The 19,164-nt window shown below is 40.3% G+C and overlaps 1 protein-coding gene across 10 annotated transcripts in view; it reads left to right on the top strand.

Annotated features, from left to right (window-relative positions):
• Positions 1 to 19,164, top strand: part of Dock7 (dedicator of cytokinesis 7) — a 194,718-nt gene that overhangs the window by 38,760 nt on the left and 136,794 nt on the right. For all 10 annotated transcript variants that reach the window (XM_060365936.1, XM_060365933.1, XM_060365937.1 and 7 more), the window contains exons 7-11: positions 457 to 542; positions 4,922 to 4,988; positions 6,238 to 6,387; positions 16,022 to 16,102; positions 17,453 to 17,618. In XM_060365936.1, coding sequence (XP_060221919.1) covers positions 457 to 542; positions 4,922 to 4,988; positions 6,238 to 6,387; positions 16,022 to 16,102; positions 17,453 to 17,618 — 550 coding nt within the window. The remainder of the gene's footprint in view (positions 1 to 456; positions 543 to 4,921; positions 4,989 to 6,237; positions 6,388 to 16,021; positions 16,103 to 17,452; positions 17,619 to 19,164) is intronic.

Below are 19,164 nucleotides of genomic sequence, written 5' to 3'. Positions count from 1 at the left end.
GGCTTGGGCTGCTTAATTAGTTCCAGGCCAGCTTGGGTACCCTACTGAGAATTGATTGCAGACTAAAGTAAAATGGGCCAGGGATGGAGCTCAGTGGCAGAGCACTTAGCTACCATGAGCAGGGCTGCAGGTTCAGTCCCGAGCACCACATAGAAGCAGCAAGTGATCATTCCGATACCTCTTTTGGGAATATACTTTGTATGATTTACAGTGAGGTGGGAAGCAGCCATGGAATATGTGATTTAAACATGCTTTCAATACTGGTGGACTTACTTTCAATGAGGAATTTCTGTGGCTGAGTACTTTTGGGGTGTAATGGCTTCTGTTCGTAGACAAATGTGGCGTTCTTTCCTGTGCTTGACTGAAGACTGAGAGCATGAGTGCTTAAAGTCTTAAAAACAAAACCCTGAGATCACTCTGCTGTGTTCACTCTGCTGTTGACTTCTCACTCTGTAGGAAGAACCAATAGAACGGCTCAGTGTTCCTGATGTGCCTAAAGAGCATTTTGGACAAAGACTTCTTGTAAAATGTTTATCACTCAAGTGAGTATTTCTTTTACTGTATCATTTCTGTTACCGGGGCTAATATTTTGATTACCGGTACAACAAAACTTCAGACTTTATGTTTATGTATGTGTCCTTATGAGAATTGTTTTTCATTTTTTCTTTTGAAGTTATTGTTTTTCTAAGAACTTTGTATTTATTTTGCTTTTAAGAAAAATGTCTAATTTTATTTAATGTTTTCCACACATCCGTTATGAACAGCTCTTCAAAAGGAAAGTGCATATAAGTAAGAGACTACTGTGTTCATAGTATCTGCCTTACAAGACTGAAATGGCAACGGGGATGTTGGTGTGTATCTAATCCCAGCACTCAGGAGGCTGTGGGGGCGGGGCATGGGCTTGAGGCCACTTAGATTGGATAGCAAGACCCTCTGTTTCTCTCTCAAATAAAATCATTTATTTATATTTTTAGGTTTTACGAATTTTCAGCGTATACCTTAATCTTTTTTCCCCGAAGTAATTCTAATTTAAGAAAGCTTTTGTGTGATGAGGACATAAACAGTGATCATACACATGCGCTTCCTGCCAGAAGCTCTGAGAGTTGTCCTTTTATTTTTTTGCAGTTGTCCATGTTAGGTTAAGGAAAGGCTAGTCTCCTCCACACATTCACAGAGAAACTTACAGGCATAAGATCTCAGTCTTTTACCTTAAAGAAGTCTAGGGTGTTTTTTTCAAGACAAGAGTTTTTCTGTGTGGCCTTGGCTGTGGACTTGCTTTGTTGACCAGGCTGGCCTGGAACTCACTGATCTCCGCCTGCCTCTGCCTCCCCGAGTGCTGGGATTACAGCCATTTGCCACCACTCCTGGCTTATTATTAATATCATTATTATTTTGTACTGTGTGACATAGTGTGACACTGTAGTTTCCATGGGAAGACATTTATTTGTTTGTTTGCTGTTTTCTTTTGGGGGGAGGTTGCAGGGGTGGAGGAACGGGTGGGTAGGTGAGTTTGATTGGGGTGCATAATGTGAAATTCACCAAGGATCAGTAAAAATAATTTTCTCCAATAATATCTTTGATCATATTCTTTCCTCTTCCCCACCTCCCCCCCATCTTCCCTCCCTTCCTTCCCACCCAGCTTCATGTTCTCTCTCTTACGTTCTTTGACTCTGTATCTCTCCATAAAACAAAAAGCAAAAACGAAAATAAAAATCAACAAGCAAAGCAAAGCAAACCAAAACAGAAAGCAGACACAAAAAATGGCATCTATTTCCGTTGGTCAGCGACTCCTGGGTGTGGGGCCTGCCCTGGAGTGTGGGTGATACACACAGTGACTCCTTTGGAGAAAACAGACTTTTTCTTTACAGCAGATCTTGATTGTCAATAGCTTCTCGGCAGGGGTTGGGTTGGGACTTTGTGTTCGCTTCTTCTCTGAGCTGGGACGTTTGCCTGGACTGTGCAAATCTGTGCATACGGTCAGTCTCTGTGAGCGCATAGGTGTGTTAGCCCTGTTGGGTCTGAAGATGCTGTTTCTTTGGAGTTACCTATCTCACTGATTCTTACAGTTTCTCTGTCTCCTCCTCCGAATAGATCCTGAGCCTTAAGGAGAGGGGTTTAGTGAAGATGCTGCAAGGTCTCTCCCTTGCCACACACTGTCCGGCTGTTCTCTGTGTTAGTGGCCACCTGCTGCACGGAGAAGCTTCTCTGGTGATGGCTGAGCAGTGCACTGCTCTGAGTCCTGGCGTCTTATTTTGGTTTTGATTCTGTATATGAGCATGTAAATCCAAGTGCTGGCAGACACTGGATTCCTTGGAGCTGGAGTTAGAGTGGACTGAGTCAGCGTGGGTGTTGGGAACAGAACTCTTGTCCTTGGCAAGAGCAGTGTGTGTGCTCTTCTCTGAGAGGATGGCCATTTCTCCAGCCTCCGAAATGATTTCCATTTAGAAATAGAAGGCATCTTGGGAAACAAACACAAACTATACAGACAATTTCATGAGCTTTTTCAAACTCACTGATCTCCAAATTAAAACAAACTATGGAAGGCTTAATTTGCTTTTGTGTGCCATCCTTGCCCAGGGCCAGGGCTTACTGTGTGATGCTTGTTGCCAAAGCCAGCTCAGGAAGCACTTTCTCATGCCCTATACTGAGTAGTATTAGTTTTTACATTTGTACGTGAAGCTAGAACATTTTAGAGACAGTGCTGACTACTGCAGCTCCACAGCTCTTCATTTACTGCCGCCTGTGAGGTCTGCTGGCAGCTGTTTTTCATGGGGAACTATGAACACAAGAAATCTTCTCTTTTCCTTCCTTCCTTCCTTCCTTCCTTCCTTCCTTCCTTCCTTCCTTCCTTCCTTCCTTCCTTTCTTCCTTCCTTCTTCCCTCCCTCCCTCTCTCCCTCCTTCCCTCTCTTCTTCCCTCCCTCCCTCTCTCCCTCCTTCCCTCTCTTCTTCCCTCTCTCCCTCCCTCCCTCTCTTCTTCCCTCTCTCCCTCCCTCCCTCCCTCCCTCCCTCCTTCCCTCTCTCTCTCTCTCTTTCTCTCTCTCTCTTCCTTCCTTCCTTCTGTGGCTGTCCTGGAACTCGCAATATAGACGGTGTAGAACAGGCTGGCCTCTACCTTGGACATTGCCTGCCTCATGAATGCTGGGATTAAAACACTCATGCTCCAGGGACCCTAGTTTCTGCCTCCACAGCACTTGGGCTCTATAGACACATTCCTCCATGCCTGGCTGTGTCTGTGGGATCCAGACTCAGCTCTTAAGCGTGTGCTGAAGGTACTCCTTGGCCTTCTTCCTCCTTTTGCAGGGACTCCAGTTTCACTGGATCCGTGTCCCACCCTTAGGATTCTGTTTCACCTTGATTTCCCCGCTGAACAGACCCTAACTTTAGTAGTTTTTCAGATCATGGGCTTCACATAAGAATTTGAGGGTGTCTCTCTGCCCACAGCAGTATTCGCCACCTGTTCATTCTTCTCTCTGGCTGCTGCCAAACTGGCTTGCTGTTTCTGTATGTTCATCTGTCTGCTTTCTGTATGTTCATCTGTCTTGCAAATAGAATTATAAACTATGTGGGGAGTTTTCTTCCTACATGTTTTCATGGCTCATCAAAATTGTAGCATATATCAAAGTTTATGACTATATGTAGCCAAATTGATAGTCCACTGAATGGCTATGCCACTTCTTAAAGTGTCAGTTGATGTACATATGAGATAGTTTTACTTAAAGAAAAAGAACAGCTCTATTTGATGCAGTTTCCATGTTATATAGTTTATTCAGTTTATGCCCAGTTTACAGTTTACTAATGAATTCTGTTGTACAATTCAGCGTGTTTTGTTATACTCACAGGCCTGTGCAACTTTTATCAGTGGATATTAGAATACTTTCCTCTCCTATTCCTGTCTGTCTATCTCTGCTGTCCCTTGACCTCCTGTGTGTGTGTGAGAGAGGGAAAAGGAAGCTTAACTACTTACTCACTTTTATACATAAAATTATTTACAGGTCATTAGTACTTAAGTTTGAAAAAACAAAACAATAAAGCTTCTATCTGTGTATAGAAACTCTATAGTAACATAGCAAGCACTACCCCTAAAGAAAAACATTTTTTTTTCTTGTCTCTTTCTTTGTTTCATTTCTTCCTGCTTCTTTTACTTTCCCTTTGTTTGGCTTTCTACTCTCCTCCCCTTCCCTCCCTTCTCCCTCCTCTCCTTCCTTATGACAGAGGCCTGGGTAAATGATGACTCAACTTCATCTCAGTTCTTCTTGCATGGTGGGCCTTGCCAAATGCCTTTGCTTTTCTCTGAATATTTTAAATGTATTTTTACTTTTTTGTGTATGGAATATTTGCTTTATAGCCCAGAAAAAAAAAATCTTAAAACTTTATTTCAAAGTGAACACACCTAAGCAAACAACTTAATTACAGGTTATAAGGGGTTAGTGCCACAGAACAGAAAGTTCTGTGAAGCTTTTGGCACATTTAGATGTATTGTTGTTGGAAAAATAAGGAGAGTTACACAGGACACGAGGCTGGTTTTAAAACTATAAAAGCTACATTTGGAAAGTTTTTCTTAGCGTACTACAGATAGGCACAGGTGTAAAGGAGGAAGATATTGAAACAATGAAGTTTGAAATCAGAATTTCTTTCCAGATCTGTGTGTGTGTGTGTGTGTGTGTGTGTGTTTCTGTCTCAGCCTGTGCATCCGTGTGTGGATATGTACCTGTGAGAACAGATGTCTGTGGGGTCCCGAAGAATCCGAGGCAGCACAGTGTGGCTGTTAGCTGTTGCCTGATATCTGTGTGGGGAACTGAACTTTGGTTCTCGGCATAACCGGCAGTCCTAAATTGATGAGCCATCTCTTTAGCCCAAATCTACCTTTCATATGCATTTTAAAGCTACTTTATCATCCTCTTCTTTTTTTTTTCATAAAGGTTTGAGATTGAAATTGAGCCCATTTTTGCTAGTTTGGCTTTATATGATGTCAAGGAAAAGAAAAAGGTAAGTTTTTGGAATTTGATTGCAGTTATTGTCATAATGATACATTTTAGAAACCTGCTTAAATGCCCGATTGATAAACAATTAGTGATTTCTTGAACATTATTAATTGAAAAAGAAAATAGAAATTTATCCTTTTATTAATTTATCTAATTTTAATTTATTTGCATTAGTGTGAAGCTGTCAGATCCCTTAGAATTGGGGTTATAGGCTGGTGTGAGCTGCCATATGGGTGCTAGGAATTGAACCCAGGTCCTTTGGAAGAGCAGACAGTGCCCTTAGCCGCTGAAATCCCAGGAATTTATCTTTTCAAGCCTAGTTAAATATTTTCTTCTCATAGAAAATACTTTAGTTGAAACCTGTTTTTTTGTTTGTTTGTTTGTTTGTTTTGTTTTATTGAAAACGTCCCCAAAGAAAATAGCCGGTATAACTTTTAAGAAATAAACAAGCTAGTGCAGAATAGGGTACTGGCTAGAAGCAGTATGTAAGAAAATAAACATGATGATCCCTGAAATGTATTGATACAGTCTGGATCTCTAATTGCTGACACTGTTTCATGTATGTTTAGGTGGAGTGTCTGAAGGAGTGAGTTTAGTTTTACTGTGCTGTTTTTATTACACTTTGGAATTTTCATGAGGCATCAGACAACTTTTCTTCTTGTGCCTTTGCTTTCTTTGTCTCCCTCTTCTTCAGCTCTCTCTTTTCCTTCCCCTCTTCTTTCTGTGGTGCTGAGGGCTCTGGGCATTTGAGCCTGGGGTGGAGTACTCAGCCACATCTCTGAGAATCCTGCATTTCTTCCTTTAATACACTAGGTCACTCTGTCATAGAAACTTGGAAGTTACCATCATTATCAGCACATGACCTGTGATTGATTTCTTTAGGGAGAACTTCTCAGGTAGCTTTGTAAAGTGAAGGTTGCCGAGATTAAGTCATTAACATGAAGTTCTAAATTTCAGTTTGTAGTCATTCATCTCAGTGCAGCCTTAACTGCAGTTTTAGCAAAGGGACTTGAGGTTCGACTCTTCAGAAAGTGTTTCTCATGTTATAGTCCAGAGGACCTTATATGTTTTGGCATTGATGGAGGTCTGTAGATTGGTCTTAGTGAAATACATAATCAACTGTGGATTTGAATAAAATGTTTTAGAAAAGGTTTTATTTTCTGTAATATCTTGAGACTCTAGATATATGATTTTTGTGCATATCAAAATTTTTGTATAGGTGTAAAATTTAAATTTCTGGATGTATTTTTCAGATTTCAGAGAACTTTTATTTTGACCTTAATTCAGAACAGATGAAGGGACTGTTGCGGCCACATGTGCCACCTGCTGCCATTACCACCCTGGCAAGATCAGCCATTTTTTCTATCACTTACCCTTCCCAAGATGTCTTTCTGGTGATAAAGGTGAGAATGTCTTTAACATATGTATTTGTTGTTTGCTGTCTGTTCATATCTTTGTTAATATTGTAAACCTAGTAAGGACAGTACCTGTCTTGGTTTTGTGTTTAATGTGACCTAACGTTTCCTGCGTGGACAGTGGCGGTAGTCAAGGTTCTGCAGTCCAGCAGCAGGCTTATCGTAAGGGATTGCCTGATGTGACTGTGGGAGCTATCAGTTGCCCTGATTTGTAGGGCAGGCTGCCAAATGTAAATTCAGCTAAGAGCTAGATGTTATTACAGTCTCTAGTTCAGAGTCCACATAACAGACTGGAGACTTGGGCTGGGTTTCTGTCACGGTTGTCTTCAAGAAAACTCAGTCTTTGTTCATAAAGCCGTCAACGGATTGGGGGAGGCCCATCCACAGAGTAGAGATTGATCAGCTCCACTCAGGGCTTCTGTCTGCACTGGTAATCGTCTCTAAAAACACTTTCACAGCAACATTTAGAGGAATGTTTGACCAAATAACTCAGGACCCAGGTCTGCTTAAATTAACCTTAAATTAACTGTGCTGCAGTTATGTCACAGTCATATAAATATGAAAGCTAAAGCATTGAGTTCATAGATCGTTGCAATTTGACTGTCAGCCAGTTGACAACCACAAATGTTGTCTGGTCGTAGAGACACAGGCCTGTAGTTCTAGCACTTAGAGATAGAGGCAGCAGGGTTGGAAGCGTGAAGCCAGCTGGACTACCTAGCAAGACCCTGTCTCTTAAAAAGGAGAACAAGAGCACTAGCTGCTCTTCCAAAAGTCCTGAGTTCAATTCCCACCAAACATATGGTAGCTCACAACCATCTATAATGAGATCTGGTGCCCTCTTCCGGAGTGCTATATAAATAATAAATAAATCTTTAAAGAAAGAAAAACAAAAATGAAAATAATAACCACAAAATGCCCCAAACATACCCCCCCCAAAAGTAATTATAAATTTTAGACACTAGGTAGGCCTGGTAATATAGGTCTATGATTCCAGCATTTGATAGGCAAGTTCAAGGCTAGATTGAGTTATAGAGTGAGTTTAAGGCCAGCCTGGGATACTTAAGAACTGTCTCAAAATAACAAGTAAAATGAAGGCTGGAGACACAGTTTAGTGTTCAGTGATGGAGCACTTGTCCAGTGTGTAGGTGGCTGGCCCTAGCTTTAGTCCCCAGCACTGGGGGAATAAATTCAAATTATCACTATGCTACTATCTTATAACTTAAACACTAATTGGGACCAGCAGAGCCAAAGGTGGTCACTGCCACCTGTGTGTTCCTGGAATGCACGTGGTAGAAGAAGAGAACTGACCGTGGCAAGTTGTCTTCTGCCTTCACGTGAGTGCCTTGGCACGCATGTTGGTGAGGTCTCCTTCACGTACAAAATAAATAAATGAATGTTAAAAATGAACAAACAGAGGAATTTGTTTACTTGACTTTGGTTAAGTTGACCTTTACTTGAGAGCAGCCTAAAATATATTCCTTAATCACTTTATTTATATAAAATTATTATTAAAAGGTAATACTTTTTAAATAATATTATAAATGGATTTTCATAAAATAAGTCCATTTTACCCACAGGAATAATTCTCCAATTTATTGGATACATTTCTATAAATTCAGGTTACAATTAGGCTTAATTTCAGGTAACAGTCATGGAGAAATTCACTTCAGAAATCCCTCTTAAATGAGGTGAGTTCTGCGGGACATGGTGACACACACCTTTAATCACACTTTTAATTCCAGCACTGCTGAGGCAGGAGCATTTGAATTTGAGCCAGTCTGGTCAACATAGTAAGTTCCAGGATAGCAAGGAGAGACCCTGCCCTCAAATACCCAAAATAATAATAGTAATAATAATATACAATAAAATATATAATAATATTTATGTTTAAGAAAGATGAACATAAATGAGAAATACAGATATTACATGGAGAAAATGGCAAGTTTTTATAAGCTAGATCATTTTGAAGAAACTAGTAAGGCAAAGATGATTGGGATATAAGCTGCTTGGAAATGAAATGGTTTACTTGAGATAATGGGAATAAATGACTTTTAGGATTAGGAATAAAAATACTGAATGTAAATGTTCAGTATAAAGAAATAGGTAAATCATAGTAAATTCATATGATGTAGAACCATAATTTGAAAAATTGTGTTCTGGGAATATTTAGTGAAAAATAAATCTATATATTGTAATTCTGTTTATAAAATACATACAAGTAATTGTATGTTTGTATGTATAAATAAATACACATATACATCCAAACCGTGCCATCTTTCTAACCTCTGCTATTATATTTTAAAGGAAATTATTTTTGGAGATTTTCTTTAGTCATTTGTGGTCCATCATGATCATATTTCTCTTTTTTTTTTCCTAGAAAAACTAATACAGTTTGATATATAGTTTCAGTCCATTATTGTCATTTCATGAGAGAAAATTTCCTTAGCACTTGTGTTGACTTATTGCTGTACAAGAACAAAAAGAGGATGTCCCAAGAAGCCTTTGTTTGTAATTCATAGTGTTTTTTGTGTATTTATCTATACATCTGATTTATGTGTTGGCCAGCTAATGTGGGGTATACTGTTTTCAGGTAGACGTGTTTGTGTGTCAGTGTTGTCTGGAATCAGTTGATTTAGCCCGAAATGGAGATGTTTTCTGGGTGTGTCGTTTTAGCAGTAAATTCTTATCTTTGTAGACATACCAAAGAGTAGACTCAGTTGGCCATATCATGACAGCTAACATCCCATTGGCTGAAGCAGGTCATAACGGAGCAGACAATTGGGCATAGAATAGATCTCTATTGGAATAAAGTTCACAGAATCTTGTAGGGAAGGGAAAGATAAAAGAAGGGTAAAAATTTGGGGCTATTAGTGCAGTATTGCTGCTTGAATATTTAGATTCTTAATCAGCAAGGATTATTAATTCCCTGCAACTTCCCCGCCCCCTCACTCTTTGATGGCATGGTTGTTTGGGGCCAAGTAGATGAAGAAGTTATGCTGTATTCTACATAATGTTATTTGGAAGAACCAAAGCACGAAGCATGTTGAAAGAAAATGTACATGGACAAGTAAAACTTGATTACACTTAGGTGATGTTAATAAGATTTACCTAAAATCATTTAAATTAAATTTCTATTAAAATATGATACAACTATAGAAGGAATTATAGAAGTTATTAATGTGTAGTTTGATTAATGATCCTGAAATGAATACACTTGAATGACTAGCCAGGTTAAGAAATGAAACAGAAGAATTCTAGAAAGTACCACACAAGGTTGGAAATAGCATAGTTCCCTCATTCTATCCACTGTCCCATTTCTTCTAAACACGTTGTCCCTGTTTTTGAATGGTTAAAGGGATAAGGTGGGTTGGGTACAGTTGGGAAGGAGAAATGTTTTTCTATTTCATCTAGTTGAATAGTCTGTACTTCGTTTAAAGCAAGTTTTCAATGTATTCTGTTGCTGTGTATTATTTCATGGTAAGAATATATGAAGATGACAACTTGTCCATTATCCTGGCTGGGCACACTTTGCTTTACTTAAGTTTGTGTCTTGTAGTGCTAATTCAGTGAACATTTGTAATCTATTAGGAAGACGTCTGAATTCTTTCTCTTTAGGCTCTTCTAGGAATTGAAGTGTGGTTGATATATGCAGGTATCAGTCGCAGATAACTGCTTGGTTAGGGCTGGGATCCCATGTCCATCTTCCCCTTTCAACACTGAAGCCTCATCAGGTTTGAACTCTGCAGGCCCTGTGTGTGCTGCTACAGACTCTGAGTTAATATGTGCATTGGTTCTGTTGTGTCTGGAAGACACTGTTTCTTTGATTCACTCACCATATCTGAGAGCTCTTACATTCTTCCAGCCTCTTGAACCCAGACATCTGAGCCTTGAGGGGAGTAGTGTCAGGAAACTAGGTTCTGGTGCTTTTGTAAGAAACCCTTCATAAACTGAGCCAGTTCCCCAGCCGAATTTTTTTTAAAAAGAAAAAAAATTCATAGGAAAGTGAGATATTTTATAGAAATAATGGGAATTGAGAAAACATCCATTTAGCCACTTGAGACTATTACTGTGGGGAGGGCTAGAGAGGCAGCTTAGTGGTTAAGGTCACTTGATGCTCTCACAGAGGACCTAAGTCCAGATCTCAGCTCTCCCATCAGGTGGCTCAGCGTCTCCTCAAATTCCAGCTCCAGGGCATCCGACGGCTCCTGACTTCCATGGGCACCTGCACGTCGTGTCTTAATTTGCTTTGTATTTCTGTGCCCACAACTAAAAACGGTTTGAGGAGGAAAGTGTCTAAAATATTTTTAATTGTGGTAAAATTGCAATTTATAATCTTAATCATTTTTAGTATACAGATCAGTATTAAGTAAGTATATTCATGGTGTTTTGTAATCAGTCTCCAGAAGTTTTTTAGTTCAGAAAATAAAAACTGACTAACAACTCCTTATTAAACCTTACCCCATTCTCTGAAAATCCTCATTATACTTTCTGTTTTTGTGAAGTGGATTTTTGAGATACCTTATGGAAGTGTTTGTCTTTTGGAGATATCTAACAAAACATGTTTTCAAGGTTCATGAAGGTTTTGATACATGTTAGACTACATTTAATGGAATAATACTTCACTGTGTATATATCTATATATGTATATGTAGATATGTAGATATATGTGTATACATATACACATATCTTAATATACTTATCTGTTTGTCCAAGTTAATGGATATTTAGATTCTTTGTCCCCCTTCCCTCCCTCGCTCCCTCCCTCCCTCCCTCCCTTCCTCCCTCCCTTCCTCCCTCCGTCCTTCCTTCCTTTGCAGTTATGAATAATGCTGTTATAAGGAAAGCTATATAACATTTTCTATTTCAATCATAACATTGCACTCCTGGCCCCATAGGCTCATGCAAAAGACATTCAGTCCAACTTTAAAAGCCTGTGGTCTTTAACAAGAACCATTCAGAAGTTCAAGTCTCTTCTTTGACTGAAGTCAGTCTCTTAACATCTGAGCCTCTGTAACACCTACACAAACAATCAAAACAGTTCACATACTCCCAGAGTACAGTGATACATAGTAAAGGTTCCCGTTCAGAAGGGATCAAGGCAGACCAAACGAGGATCAGATCAAGTTCTCCCACATTCCTTCTCTAGACCTGCTTCAAGAGTCTATGAACCATACAACAGCTTTGTCACAGTGACAGTGTCACTTCTGATATGATTTTCTGCATTGGTTACATTTTTTGTTGGTTATCAAATAACCAACAACAAGCGACTTAGGGGAGGAAGAACTTCCTTGGCTAACAGTTTGAATGCCCTCCACGATGGAGAGGAGGCCCAACAACAGGAAGCATCGTGCTGACAAGGATGTGCAGCTGGCGTGGAACTGGAGGCAGAGAGCACATAGGATGAATAAGAGGGCCACAAAGCCACACTGCCAGCCCCAGCTGACCTCCTTCTTCCAGCCAAGCCATACCTTGCTTGTTCCATCATCTCCCGGAACAGCTCCACTGGTTGGGAACCAAGTGTTAAAACACATGAGTTTCTTTGGCATATTTTATACTAAGCTATAATAAAATCGTTTGTTTATTGGCTAATTGGATTTCTCATCACCACTGTTGCTGTTCCTGAGTTGTCGTTCTTTATGCATTTGAAATACTAATTTGTAGCCAGACAAGTGCTTTGCATATAATTTTATCCGATTCTTCAGGGTTTCTTTTCATTCTGTATATTTTGTCCTTTAACGTAAGTTAATTGTAATGGTAATTGTAAGTTTGGGTGTAGGTTGTCTGTTTTTACCTGTATCACTGTAATGATACAGGTCAAGAACAAACTCTTCCAAATGCATAACGCACTTTTAAAAAAGTTTTATAGTTTTAATAGTCCTACATTTAGGGTTTAGGTCCGTTTGGGCTTGAATTTTGGGTAAAGTGTAAAGTAAGGAGCCAGCTTAGCAGGATTAGCAGGCTTCACAGTTGTATTTACTGGAAAAAGTGCCTTTTCAATAGTGAATCGTATTGGCATCTTTTGTCAAGAAACATTTGACCAGGTTGGAGAGATGTCCTAGCAGTTAACAGCACTTGTTGCTCTTGTGCAAAATCTGGGTTTGCTTCCCAGCACCCACATGGTGTTATGAATTTGACACCCTCTTCTGACTTCCACAGGCCCCAGGCACATATGTATGCACATATATCCAGGCAGATGAGTCATACACGTAATTTTTTAAAACTTGACTATATGCAAGGGTTATTTCTGGAATTCCTCTTCTGTTCCATTTATTTATTATTGTTACATCAGTATGACCAAATACCTGACAGGAACGTGGGAGAAGATACTTATTTTGGCTAATTGTTTCAGAAGGCTTATAGTTGTCCAGATGCCTGATAGACCCAAGGGAGGGAGACTCGATTTTGACTTATGGTTGCAGAAGGATTCCAACCATCCAAACACCTGACAAAATAAAGGGGAAAACACTTATTTTGGCTTCAAGTTTTAGAGGAATTCCCATCCATTTGGAGAAGCACAGTCGAAAAGGCTCTGTTTGTGGCTGTAGGTACATGAAATGACATTTCTTTACATTGTGGTTTTCTGGAGAGCAGAGGATACTTGACTGGAGCCCCGTGAGTTATTCCCCAGCAAGGCTCCACTTCCTTCGTGCCCACAGCCTGCAGGTCTGTGGCCCTGCATTCACACCATGAACCCGTGGCTGCCCCTGCAGATCTCCAGTGCGGCTGTGTCTTCATTCGAGGCCGCAGTTCTATTGACATCTGAAGTGAGGTTTCTACTTGTTTGCTTTTCTCCAGCTTCAGATTTCTCTTGATATTCCTTTTCAAATTTAGGATGGATTTTTTTATTTCTCTCAAAAATTTGATAGGAATTTTATTAATTGTGTACTTGAGCAACATTGAAGGAGCCTTCTGGGGGAGGCTTTTATTATTCACACAATTGCAACACTGGATTCTTTTTTTTTTTCATTTTTTAAAATTCTTTATTAATTACACTTTATTCACTTTGTATCCCCCCATGTGGTTCCCTCCCTCCTCCCGCCCCAATCCCTCCCTTCCTCCACCCTCTGCATGCATGCCTCTCCCCAAGTCCACTGATAAGGGAGGTCTTCTTTTCCTTCCTTCTGATCCTAGTCAATTAGGTCTCATTAGGAGTGGCTGCAGTGTTTTGTTCTGTAGCCTGGTAATGCTGCTTCCCCCTCAGGGGAAGGTAATTAAAGAGCAGGCCAATCATCTCCTGTCAGAGACAGTCCCTGTTCCTATTACTATGTAACCCACTTGGACACTGAACTGGCATGGGCTACATCTATGCAGGGGTCTTAGGTAATCTCCATACATAGTCCTTGGTTGGAGTATTAGTCTCAGGAAAGAACCCTGTGCTCAGATTTTTTTTGGTTCTGTTGCTCTTCTTGTGGAGTTCCTGTCCTCTCCAGATCTTACTGTTTCCCACTTCTTTCATAAGATTCCCTGAACTCTGCCCAAAGGTTGCCCATAAGTCTCAGCATCTGCATTGATAGTCTGCAGGGCAGAGGCTTTCAGAGGTCCTCTGTGTCAGGCTCCTGACTTGTTCCCTCTTTTCTCCTTCTTCTGATATCCATCCTCTTTGCCTTTCTGGATAGGAATTGAGCATTTTAGCAATTGTTCTCCCTCTTGATTAGTTTCTTTAGGTGTACAGATTTTAATAGGTTTATCCTATATTATATGTCTATATGAGTGAGTATATACTGTGTGCATCTTTCTGCTTCTGGGACAGCTCACTCAGGATGATCTTTTCCAGATCCCATCATTTACTGGAAAACATTGGATTCTTAATTCTATTAAATCTTTCACTTCTTGAATTTGGAATATCTTTTGAAAAATTTTTTTAATGCTTTTATTACTTCCAACAACCTTTTGTTTTCATTGTATAGATTTTAACTTCCTTGGTTAAGTTTATTGCTAAATAATATTTTTAATGCTGTTGTCAGTAGAATTGTTTTTTTAATTTTCTTTATAGACTCCTCCTTGTTAATGTGTACACTGAAAGTTTGTTGTATTCGTTAATTAGTTTTGGTAGTTTGTTCAGTTTTGAAGCCGAATTTCACTTGGCAGGCCAGGCCAGCTTAGAAGATGCTAGGCCTGAAGCGGTTGGGCCTCAACAGCTGCAACCCTTGCCCTCATCTTCTTAAGTGCCAGCAGGACCAGCAGTGCAGGCTTACTCAACAGTAGCCAGCATATATGGTGCTGTTTTCTCTTCCCTTGAATGAAGTCTTTGGAGTTTTTCCGCAAGTGATGATGCTGTCAAAACCAGTGTCTGTTGTGCTGATGATGTTCATTCATGATGCTGATGTTATGCTCACGATGCCAGGTGTGGTGGTGCACGCCTCTAATCCCAGCACTTGAGAGGAAGAAGCAGTTCGAGGTCTGCAAAGCAAGTTCCAGAACAGCCGGGGCTACACAGAGAAACCCTGTTCTCCCCCCTCCTCCAAATAATAGTGATAAAGATCACACTGCCAGTAGAGACCATTTCACTTCTTCCCTCCCATTTCACGTCTGTTATATCTTTTGCTTGTCTGGTTGCTCTGCTTCTAAATCCAGCACAGGTTCATATAGAAAATGGTAAATTGGGTGTTCTTATTGCCAGAGGGAAAGTTTTGAGTCACTCTTGAGAATGTTAGCTGTGGGCTTTTCATACATAGCCTTTTTATATTGAGAAAATTTCCTTGTATTCATAGTTTGTTGAGCATTTCTTTAGGGAAATGATTCTGAATTATTTTTTGGATCCATTTTTTTGCACAGATATGATCATTCCATGTGTCATTCCATTAATGTGTGAAGTATTATATTGATTTAAACTTTTTATGGGTTCTTTGTGAATTTCACATCGTGCACCCCAATCCCACTCATCTCCTTCACCCCTTGTATTTACCCTTTAGCCTTGCAACCTTTCTCCCAAAAGGGAAAAAAAGTGTTTCACAGTGTGTCATACTGTGTCACAGTATACCCTTTTGTCCACACTTCTTTGCTTGCAAATGTTCATGGCAGTGGCTCCTTGGTCTGGTACAAGGCCTTTGGCTTCTGCTACTCTATTGATATTAGAACTTCAATGGGATTCCTCCCAGACATCCTTTGTTGCCTTGTGTCATGGAGATGCTGTGTTTTGGATCTGAAGGACGTGCTTCTTCAAGCACTCCAGCAGCTCATGATGGGGTAGATGTTGGGGTGGACCAGTTCAGAGCCCAGGATCTGGGCCTGAGAGGTATTTGAGCCATCAGCTTGCTTCCTCTTCTGCTCTCATACCCTCAGGGCTGGCTCAACTGCAGCCACCACAGCCAGGGACAGCTCTATTGTGTTGAGCAGTCATGGTACAGGGCCCATTCTCCTGAGTGCCGCAGCAGATGAGAGAGGCAGGGCCCGCTCTCCTGCTCTCAGGGCCCCATGGTCAGTTCTCCCACCTGCCATAGGTGGCAAGCGGCAAGGGTAGGAGAAGGCATCTCTCCCTTGAGGCAGACAAGTTGTGAGGCTAGCTCTCCTGCCTGCCACTGACATTACATCGATTTTTAGCATTTTGAACTGTGTTTGCCGTTCTAACTCGGTGCTTTGATTTTAAACCTGAACTAAACTTTTCTGTTTTTGCCTCTGACAGCTAGAAAAAGTCCTGCAGCAAGGAGACATTGGAGAGTGTGCAGAACCATACATGATTTTCAAAGAAGCTGATGCCAGCAAGGTACCATGTCAGGCCCCGAGTTTCCCCATATCACTTCTATTGAGGAAGCCAAAAATATATAAACCCTGTTAAAAAAAATTTTACTGCTAATTCATTTCTTTATTTTGGTCTACTTCCTTTCATCCTTTTTTTGCCATTTTCTCTGTCATTTAGATTGTGTCATGTCCTGTGCTAGTCTTAAACATTTCTTCTACTTATATTAATTCTTTAAAAGTTATTTTTGTGGGGAGGAGCAGAGAGATAACTCAGTGGGTAAAGTTGTTTTTGCTGTGCAAGCCAGATGACCTTAGCTTGACCCCAGACTCCAAATGTTCTTTTCTGAACTCGATGACACACAATTTGACACACTCCCCCCACAGCACAAACCCACACGCTAATAGTAATAGTAATTTCAGTAGAGATTAAAACTTATTTTTCTTGATGAAAACGGAGCTAATTAAGCATAAATCATAAATAATATAAAAGTTGTTTTTTTATTCACCAAATAGCAATGTTGATGAAACTTCCTGGCATTGAAATTACAGTTTGTGATTTTGTCTTCTTGAGAGAAAAGGATGGTCAGGGGCCACATGTGCATGTGTGTTACAAGTACGTTAAGAAAGGAGAGATAGCTGTGGTCTCGTCAGCAGCTGCTGCAATAAAATACCAGCCTGTGACTTGTTAAACTTGTGATGCTGTAAAAGAGGGAAGTAGCTGAGCTAATTTTAAACACTCCATAAATTACAGCAGCCATGGGATGGGAACAGTAATGCTTTAGCGTGGATTTAACTGCATAACCAACGACCATAAAAGCCTAAAATGAACTCAGTTCTTTGTGTGAGCATTGTTATAAACAATGTTTTGAGAAAAACTTAGTTCTTGAGAAAGTTTGAAGAAAGACTCAGTTTTTGTTCTGGAGCTCATAATGGCAAATTTTTTCCTAGATTGTATTCTTTCCCAGTTGCTCTGGTATTAAATCTGTGTTAAAAAGACTGACCGTTGTTACACTTTAACTCCTAAAAAGACCATTTGCAGACATGTGCTTGGCCCTTGTCACCATTTTGTTCGGCCACGGTGACATAGTCACAAACAGAAATTGCAATGCTTTTTTCTATGCATGTGTTTGCAGAATGAGTTGAGATATGGTGTTCAGGTAGCACCTTGTGTCTTGACAACTGAAAGTTACTGTTTTCTCCCTTCACACCAGGATAAAACCCAGGTCCCTGAAAACAACAGGCAAGCAAGTGCTCGACTTCTGAGCTGCTCAACCTGTGTCTTGCTGAGCACTTCTAACCAGCCCTCGATACCGCGTGAACTAGCCCTTAGGTGGTTTCTTTCAAGTGTGATCACGGATCAAGTTCTTTTTTACAGAATAAGGAAAAATTGGAGAAGCTGAAAAGTCAAGCCGAGCAGTTCTGCCAGAGACTCGGGAAATACCGTATGCCTTTCGCCTGGACTGCGATCCATTTGATGAATATCGTCAGCAGCGCGGGCAGCTTGGAAAGAGACTCCACTGAAGTAGAGATCAGTACTGGAGGTAAGAGTGCTTCGTAAAAGTTGTTTCTAATGTAGTGATCTCTCTCCCTTTTATAGGCTTGTTTTTTTTGGAGCCTAGGCAACTCTTTAGAAGATTTCTATAGCTGGGGCTGGGGCTACACACCTGTAATCCCAGTGCTTGTGCGAGTCAGCATCAGCTTCAGTTCCACATCAGCGCAGGCTTTCTTCATGAGGCTGTGCCACCCGCTTCCCCTGAAACAGACAAAATGAAAAAGAGAAAAGAAAATAAATTTAAATATTATATTGTTATTGAAATACAGTATCATTGAAATACAATTTGCACATTCTTCAAGTCACCCATTAAAGTGTATATTGCTGGGCTTTCATGGGGTTCTGCAGGCACCACCAAAGTCAATGTTTTATTTATTTTATTTTATTTTATTTTATTTTTTTCAAGACAGTTTTAGTCCTGGCTGTCCTGGAACTCACTTCATAGACGAGGCTGGCCTCTAATTCACAGAATTCACTCCTGCTTCTGCCTCCTGAGTGCTGGGATTAAAGACATGTGTCGTCACCACCCAGCTTAAAGTTGATCTCTTTTGTTTGTTTGTTTTTTAAACATATTCATACCCATTAGCAATTGTTCCTCATTATCCCCAAATTCTCACGCCCATTTCCAAACAGCCTCTAATATACGTTTTGTCACCATGGAATTGTCTACCCCAGGCACTTACTGTAAATAGAATTAATGGCGTGCGGTGCTGCAGGCTTGTTTCGCATAGCGTAATGTTTTATTATGCATGGCGTAGCAAGTACTGGTGTTCGGTTCCTTCTGTTGTCATGCGCCCCATTATACTTATACACTGCACTTGAGCCTGTTCCTTACCAATGACAATGCGGGTTATTATGGATAATACTGCAGTGAGCAATTGGAGATGCAGTTCTCAGGTCCCCGGTACTGGGGACTGAACCCGTGATCTCTCAACGCATGCAAAGCACTCTACCCCACCTACATTCCCAGTCTTTGTAAAAGCCTTTGCGTGTTGTGTGTCTTTATTTCCTTTGACTGTCTAGCTAGGAAGGTAATTGCTGCATCATGTGGTAATTCTCTGGTAGAGATTCGGGGACTGTCAAACTGTCTTTCGGATGGCTGCGCTTTAAAAATTCTGCCAGCAGTGTGTAAAAGTTTCTCCCTATGTTTGCCAGTGCTGAATGCTGTCTGCTTGTAAGGACAGCGTCCTACCGTAGGTTAAGTGGCCCCTCCTTCTGGACTGTATTCTCCTTCCCTGATAGCTCATGATGTTAAGTCTTGTGTGTGTTTGCTCTTCTTTGAAGAAATATATATTCACATACTTCGATCATTTAAAATTTTTTTTTTAATTTATCAATGCTTGACTCTTAAAGGGGGGTTCCACCTAGTTTTTGAAGTATGACTCTACAGCTGTTTGTTTCATTATAACCATTTCTACCAGTAAAACCTAGTGATAACACTTTGACGCATGAATTTAGTATAGTAACTTCAGTGCTTTGTTTTTTTCCTTTCAGTTTAGCTAAAGATTTGTCAGTTTTAATAAACTCTGCTGATT

The sequence above is a fragment of the Meriones unguiculatus genome, chromosome 12 (assembly GCF_030254825.1).
Source record: "Meriones unguiculatus strain TT.TT164.6M chromosome 12, Bangor_MerUng_6.1, whole genome shotgun sequence".
Lineage (NCBI taxonomy): Eukaryota > Metazoa > Chordata > Mammalia > Rodentia > Muridae > Meriones > Meriones unguiculatus.
The sequence above is the reverse complement of the archived record's forward strand: the minus strand, read 5'-3'. Positions and strand labels throughout refer to the sequence as shown.